This window comes from Cnephaeus nilssonii (genome assembly GCF_951640355.1).
Source record: "Cnephaeus nilssonii genome assembly, chromosome: 20".
Classification (NCBI taxonomy): domain Eukaryota; kingdom Metazoa; phylum Chordata; class Mammalia; order Chiroptera; family Vespertilionidae; genus Cnephaeus; species Cnephaeus nilssonii.
The window spans coordinates 10,420,191-10,428,234 of record NC_137091.1 but is presented as its reverse complement, the minus strand read 5'-3'; the positions used below and the strand labels follow the sequence as shown (position 1 = coordinate 10,428,234).

The 8,044-nt window shown below is 47.2% G+C and overlaps 1 protein-coding gene across 2 annotated transcripts; it reads right to left on the bottom strand.

The window, feature by feature from the left end:
- Positions 1-33: 33 nt before the first annotated feature.
- Positions 34-7,635, bottom strand: LOC307116190 (haptoglobin-like; the record flags this gene model as incomplete). 2 transcript variants are annotated; one of them, XM_079799883.1, is made up of 5 exons in its annotated part: positions 4,661-7,635; positions 3,127-3,209; positions 2,729-2,830; positions 1,980-2,054; positions 34-812 (listed from the first exon to the last, which is right to left on the bottom strand). In XM_079799883.1, exons 1-5 carry the CDS (start codon positions 4,663-4,665, stop codon positions 34-36), a joined length of 1,044 nt encoding a protein of 347 aa, XP_079656009.1. In that variant the 5' UTR covers positions 4,666-7,635. The 2 variants fall into 2 exon arrangements, with proteins under 2 accessions (XP_079656009.1, XP_079656010.1); XM_079799884.1 differs by lacking the exons at positions 1,980-2,054; positions 2,729-2,830; positions 3,127-3,209; positions 4,661-7,635 and adding an exon at positions 1,126-1,786 and having other exon boundaries at positions 34-894.
- Positions 7,636-8,044: the final 409 nt, after the last annotated feature.

The following is an 8,044-nucleotide window of genomic DNA, read 5'->3' as shown; positions in this document are numbered from 1 at the left end:
TTTTCCCTCTCCCAGAGTGAAATCTAGCACGCATTAGTTGTCGGCCATGGTTTTCTGAATCCAGTCCAGGATGGAGTGCACCTTCACATACACACCGTACTCAGCCACACTGCAGCTCTTATCAAAGCTCAGGATCCCAGCCGCATACCACGTGTCGTCATCCGTGTCATGAACAGCAAAGGCGCTACCAGCATCCCCATGGCATGTGTCTTCCTGGTACTTGGACAGGCCAGCGCAGAAGGTGTGCTCATTGAGTATGGGCTGCACCCCTACAGGGCTCTTGGGCTGCTTCTTTTCAGGCACTGTGCTGTTTTCATAGTGCCGTACACAGCTGTCCTGGTCAGCCACAGGCAACATGACGTACTTCAGGAGCTGGGTGAAGTTAAAGTTGGAATTTCGTCCCCAGCCAGACACATAACCCATACGATTCACTTCCGCATAATCTTTTGAAGGTAGGCAGATGGGCATTACTTTCTCACCAACGGGCACCTTCTGCTTGAGTTTAATGAGCCCGATGTCGACCTCGAGGTAGTTAGGGTGGAGAATCACCTTCTCAACCTCCACAAGCTGCTTTTTCCCCACGTAGAGTCTTAAAGTAGGGGCAATATCTTTTGCTTTTGCATCTTTCGTATGACCCAGGAAGAGATTCTTAGCCGTGGTCAGCAGCCATTGTTCACTGATGAGTGTGGCCCCCGAGGTGAGGTTATGATGTGAAATCATCTTAGCCTGCCAGGGAAAGCTGTCTTTGGCATCCACCGAGCCACCCAGGATCCGCTGGACCTGATCTACTGGGTTCTTGGGCTTTCCGCACACTGTCGAGGAGAGCAAGGAAATCATGACGAGAAATGCGAGAATCTCCCCGGCTGGGAGGGGGTCTAAAAGCTTCAGCTGTCACTGCTGTCTAAATCAGAGGTCCTCAAACTACGGCCCGCGGGCCACATGCGGCCCGCCGAGGACATTTATCCGGCCCGCCGGGTGTTTTTGCCACCGCTGCCTGTCCTGCTTAGCAGCCGACTTAGCAGTGTGCATAGGAATTTGTTCATAGTTGTTTTTTTAAACTATAGTCTGGCCCTCCAACGGTCTGAGGGACAGTGAACTGGCCCCCTGTTTAAAAAGTTTGAGGACCCCTGGTCTAAATGATCATTGTTCATCTCTTCCGAGCCAGGAATATTTACACGCTTTGCTTTACCATCTGCCCTCTTGTTTCCAGTGTTCACTGTCAGTTGTTTCTATCACTAAGGCAGAGTTCCATGTCCTGCTTTCCTAACTCACCAAAGAAACAAGTAACGCCGAGATTGAGAAACCCGGCTGATAAGCTGAATGTATATTCAACATTTTGTCACAACAAGGACATGTCCACAGTTCCTTGAAACTCATTATAACTCATTCTCTCTGAATAAAGAGGGATCTAATGTAGCATTGGCCAGAACTCAGGTTTTATAGATACTGCAATTAATACAAGGCAGGTTAGCAGTTCCACTCCACTAATAGCAGAAGAGGGTAGGCAAAACCCTCCTGTTCCAAGAGGGAGAAAGAAAGAGCAGTAGCTCTTCCTAATAACAGAAACAGAAGTCCTATCCATCCAGCCTTCTGTCATCCTTCCCTGGATTAGGGTTAGTTATGTCCTCCCTGGTAGTTCTTCCTGGAGTTGGCTTTACCCTGGGACCCTGGCTCTCTGGGTGGATTGTCTGTACATGTAGGTTCTCCGGATCCCCTGGGGGCAGTGTATACAGTGGATTCCGTCAATGCCCTGCAGGCCTGAATAAGCAAGAACCTCAGTGAACTTTTTAAGGGAACCCTCACCTAACTGCTCAGTTCTCTGCCAGCCATTGGTGGTTCTCCCTGGCCCCAGGTCTTGCTCAGGAGAAGCCACACAGGAGGGACGTGTGCCTCTAGGACATTCCGACCAATATCCCTGCGCAACCACTGAACCCTCAACGCCTGTCCTTGGTCTGCTTCCCAGACCCTCGGCTTCCTACCTGCTTCACATTCAGGAAGCTGCTCTCCAGTGGCCTTATTTGTCCACTTCTTCTCACTGTTTAAGGTGTACACTCCTGAAACAAAAGGAAAGAAATGAGCCAAAAGAGAAACTCAGTCTGGACCTAGCGTGGGAGAGAAGGTATTTAAAGAGAAAAATTAGAGAAGGAGAAGGAAGGGGAGAGGCGGAAGGGAGGAGCACTGTCCTGGAAGCCAAATGCTGGGCCCTCGCGAAGCCCGGCAGGACAGAACCGTGGTCATGGAGAGGCAGGGCAGGGTGAGGTCAGGGTCCAAATCCTGTCTCTACCCCTTGCAGGCTACCTGACCTCTCTGTGCCTCAGTTTCCTCATCAGCAAGTAATAATAATAGTATCTTTGTAGAGGGGTGTTATGAAGACTAAGTGAGCAAATAAATGTAAAGCACTTACAACAGTGCCAGGAAGGTAAGGACACCCATGTCATCACCGTCACCATTGTTTGTTCTGTTGCCACATCCTTTTGCCAGATGTAGATGTAGATCTCACTCTGAGATAGGTAGGCTACATGGCATCCCCTCCCCTCAACAAAAGACAACACTTGAGGCTGAGCAAAGTTAATTAAGGCCACAGCACTGGGAACAAAACCCCTTATTAGAATCTACATCTCCTGGCTCCGAGGATGGCCCATGAATTTCCTAGCCGGTCACCCCTGACTCCATTCATCATGGAAATGCCGGGATGGGGAGGGCACAGGGACACTTGTCCAGGCCTTACCATCTCCTTCAGTGCGCAGTCTGTAGTTGGTCTTACACTGGTAGCGAACCAAGTGCTCCACGTAGCCATTTGCAATCTCAGGGGCCTTTGGGCAGCTGTCATCTGCAAAGGGGAACAGGAAGAGGAGGTTAGTGATCAGAAACTGCTCTCAGACCCACGAAAAGTCAGATGAGAGGGAGCTGCTCTGTACGCCAACCTTCCTCCACCCCAAATGGAAGCCCTGCCGTGGGCAGTCTCCTTATTTCTGGCGGGCTCCCCAAGGTTTTTCACCGCAGTGAAAGACCAGCGATGAGGATGAGAAGAGGCTATCTGGGTCTCCTGAAGAAAGGGTGCAGATCTTACGGGGTCAGCCACAGCAGTGCTGGGGTTACAGCGCCTGCCCAAACCCAAAGACCTACCTGCATTCTCTGTGCTCTCGTTGACAGTGTCCACTGCAAAAAGCTGCCCCCAGAGCAGGAGGGTGACAACAGTTACCAGGGCGCTGCAGAGAGAAGACAGGAGGAGTGCAAAGCTGCTCTCCCTGCTTCACCCCCTCCTTCCCCCCCCCACACACACACACCTCCCTCCCTTTAGGCAGCCAGAAAATAAAATAGCCATATGCAAGCACTAGGACCCACCAAATACATGCTTTACAGCTTCCCCATACCCCCAGGCCCAGCAAGCTCTCTGCTGCTGGGAATTCTCCATAAGCCTCGAAGAGGAACCACCAAGATAGGAAGGCTCACAGGTGTGTGGGCCGCAATTCCGGGCAGCGTTCCGGAAGCATTAACCTAGTAGTGATACCTGAGCTCTCCCGCAAAGGGAAGCTTCCCTTGGGCACCTCTGGGGTACCAGGCTACGAGGACAGGATGCTGCGGATAAAATGTGGACCGCGAAGACAGGAACGTGGGGATTGACTATGCCAGTCTCTCTACTTTTCAAATTTTCCCATAAGGAAAGGTTTTTTAAATATTTCATTTAAAATACTTATGTGGTGTGTGTCTTACTTTATGATAATTTGTCTTCATGAAATGGTATATCCCCAAAATGCCAGCAGGTTCCCTGGAGGATAGCTGGCTCCCCGAAAGCATGATCGGACACGGGCATCGATGCACAGGCCACACCTGCCAGTTATTCATTCACTGACAGATGTCAGCTCCTCAGGGATTGTTTGCTTAAGTTTCTAGTCTGGCTACTTCAACATTTCCAAAATCTTTTTATGTTTATAAAATCAAAGTTCCTTAATTCTGTCATCCAAATATGCCACTATTGGTCTTCCTTATTATGCATTTTTTAAAGGGAAAAATATCTACTAATAAATATGTTTAAAATACCAGCTGCTGTCATCTCCTACAAAGATGAAAACGTCCCAACCTCTGCCCTAGGTGGTTTTTCTCAGTGGTTAGAGCATTGCCTGTGGACTGAAGGGTCTCAGGTTTGATTCCGGTCAAGGACACGTACCTCTGTTGCAGGCTTAATCCCTGGCCCCAGTTGGGGCACATGCAGGAGGCAACCAATCGATGTGTCTCTCTCACATCAATGTTTCTCTCTCTCTTGTCTCCCCCTTCCTTCCACTCTCTCTCTAAAAAAAAAAAAAAAAAAAAAAAAAAATCAATGGAAGAAAATATCCTCTGGTGAGGATTAACAACAACAACAACAAAAAAAAAAAAACACTTTACAACCTCAAGGAAAAAAAGATTTCTTAAAGTAAGTCACTTCTCCTGGAAAAGACGGCAGTATCAGAAGGCATTACCTCTTCTGGGTGCAGAAAAGCAGAGGACTTAACACACTGCACCCTTCAGTTCACTATAATTTAGCTCATTTACCCTATTTCTTTGTTGCATTTTTGCATCTGTTCTGTAGACTTGTCATGCAGCTAAGAGGTGTATGCAAAGGAGGATGAGGTGAGGAACAAGAGGAAGGGAAGGAAAGTGGGCAGAGCTGTGGACTCACCGCATCTTCGGTTGGTCCTGCCTCTGGAAGAGCAGTGCTGTGGGGTGCAGCTGCTGGTGCTTTTATGCCTGTAATATCTCACCCCACCCCTTCCCGATTTTGTAACCCTGTGTCTACACAAGTTTGCCCTTGTTAAGGTCACTGGCATTTTCCCGTAACAGAGCCACAAACATCCCCGTTAAGAGTCGAGCTCTTGCCTCATGCTTGAGTTTCCCCTAGTGTTCTTTTACAAACCCCAAAGAAACCTGGCCACATCATGTCCCAGGTAGCTGCCAAAGAGTTTCCCGATATCAGCCACTGGGCAGGGCTGGGGAAACAATCAATCTGTACCTCTTGGTTTTGGAGGGTAGTCAGCACTGAAAAAAAGCCCTTCTTTGGGGTTATTTCAAACCCCTTCTGAACACTCCTGCAACCCGGCTGAGAGGGGGCTCTCAATAAGGCATTTCCCTTTCACAGTCATTGCCCCCATCCTGTGTTGACAGCTCCCTATTGCTTAAAAGCTCTCCAACCTGAAATCAGTAAAATGTATTTATTGTCTTCTCTGATTGCTGTTTGCAAGAAAACACACAAAATAGTTAACGCTATAGTGTGGATTGGCACAAACCACACTCAATGGCAGTGGTTCTTATGGTTTTATAGTCCAGTAATTAAGACACGTAGACAGATGAGAAAGTATATGCTTCAATCAAATGTCTGCACCTGTTTATCCCAATTACTATTCAACTGATATTAATAGCCACTCAATAAAAGATTGCTTTATTCAGTAAAGAAAGATAAGTGGGCCCTGGTCAGGTTGTTCAGTTGATTGGAGCATAGTTCCATACATCAAAAGATTGCGGGTTTAATTCCTGATCAGGGCACATACCTAGGTTGCAGGTTCGATCCCCAGTTGGGGCGCATAGGGAAGGCAAGCAACGGATTGATGCTTCTGTCTCACAGTGATGTTTCTCTCTTTCTCTCCCTTCCTCTCTCTCTAAAAATCAATGAAAACATATCTCATGAGAGTTGGGAGGTGGGAAGGTAAATGGTTCTTAAATTAGGATGTACAAAAGAATCACTTTGGGATATTCATGGTGACACTGAGGTAATATCAAAATAATTAGAAACAGCCCTAGCTGCTTTTGGCTCAGTGGATAGAGCGTTGGCCTGCGGACTGAAGGGTCCCGGGTTCAATTCTCGTCAAGAGCACATGCCTGGGTTTCAGGCTCGATCCCCAGTAGGGGGCATGCAGGAGGCAGCCAATCAATGATTCTCATCATTGATGTTTCTATCTCTCTCTCTCCCTCTCCCTTCCTCTCTGAAATCAATAAAAATAGATTTTTAAAATAATAATAATAACTAGAAACCTCACAAATGTCCATTAATAAAGGAATGGGTAAATTATGAGTGGTATATTCCTATAATTGAATATTATACAGCCATGAAAAATGAATGAACTATGAAAAAACCTGGATAATCTCATAAACATAAATTTGAAAGAATACTGCAAATTTCAGAAGATATTCAGATTGACTCCACTGTTGCAGAGCTCAGAGTCAAACAAAATTTTGCAATGGATTATTACATATTACACCAAAATTACAAACAACAAAAGAAAAAAATGGTAAGTTGAGCTCATCAAAATTAAAAATGTTTATGCATCTAAGTACAATATCAGGAAAGTGAAAAGACAGTCTGTGAATGGGAGACAATATTTGAAAATCATATATCTGATAAGGATTAATATAAAGGATTCCTGCAACAAAAAGACAACCCAATTAAACATGGGCCAATTATTTGAATGGACATTTTGCCAAAGAAGATATACAAATGGCCAATGAGCACATGAAAAGATGCTCAACGTCACTGGAAGATGTCATTAAGGAAATGCAAATCAAAACCACAAAGAGACACCACTTCACACCTACTAGAATGGCTACAATTTGTTTATAAGTGTTGGCAAAACTGTGGAAAAAGTGGAATTCTGATACACCATTTTACATTCCTAAAATGGTGTAGTTTCTATGGAAAACACTTAAATAGTTCCTCAAAACACTAAACATAGCCCAACCAGCTTGGCTCAGTGGTTGAGGGTCAACCTATGAACCAGGAGGTTGTGGTTCGATTCCTGGTCAGGGTACATACCCAGATTGCAGGCTCAAACCCCAGTGTGGGGCAAGCAGGAGGCAGCCCATCAATGACTCTCTCTCATCATTAATGTTTCTTCTTTTTTAAAAATCTTTATTGTTGAAAGTATTACATATGTCTGTTTCCCCCCCCCCCCCCCCATCAATCTCCTCCAGCCTACCCCAGGCCCTCACCACCCCACTGTCGTATCCATGGGGTATACATTTATGCATACAAGGTCTTGGGTTGATTACCTCCCACCCACCCACCTTCCCCGCCTTCCCTCCGAGATTCCACACTCTGTTCCATGCTCATTGATGTTTCCATCTCTCCCTCTCCCTTCCTCTCTGAGATCAATTAAAATACATTAAAAAAAATAAACCACACATAGAATTGCCATACAACCCAGCAATTCTACTTCTGTGAATATACCCAAAATAATTGAAAACAGAGACGCAAACAGACCATTGTATACCAATGTTCATTGTGGCATGATTAATAATAGCCAAAAGGTAGAAAGAAATCCTAGTGTTCTTCAACAAATGAATGGATATACAAAATATGTCATATACATACAATGAAATATTATTCACCTATAAAAAGCAATGTAGCCCAGCTAAGGCTCCGTGGTTGAGCGTCAACATCTGACCCAGGAGGTCATATTTTGATTCCCAGTCAGGGCACATGCCCAGGTTGTGGGCTCGGTCCCCAGTAGGGGGCGTGCAGGAGGTAGCCGATCAATTATTCTCTCTTATCATTGGTGTTTAATCTCTCTCTCTCTCACCATTCCTATCTCTGAAATCAATCTTCCTACCTAATAATAGACAAATATGCAAATTGACCATACCTTCGCTATGCCCACGATTGGCCAGGAGGCGCGGGGGGGGGGAGCAGGACTCGGGGGGGCCGGGGGGGCCGATTGGGCTGGCGGGACGCTGAGCTCGCGTCGCCAGCGGCGGCACAAGCTCAGCGTCTGCGCCATGGCTGTGCTGCGGCACAGAAGGGGCCTCTGGGGCAGCGAGCTCACATCCCACCGTGGACCATCAAAAGCGGGGGAGCTGGGTGCCTGTCCGCTCAGGCACCAGGCCTTTCAGAAGCCTCTGCCGCGCCGGAGGCTTCTGAAAGGCCTGGTGCACCAGCGGACAGGCACCCAGCTCCCCCGCTTTTGATGGTCCGCGGCGGGTCGTGAGCTCGCTGCCCCAGAGGCCCCTTCTGTGCCGCTTCTGAAAGGCCTGGTGCCGGAGCGGACAGGCACCCAGCTCCCCCGCGATCGAAAGC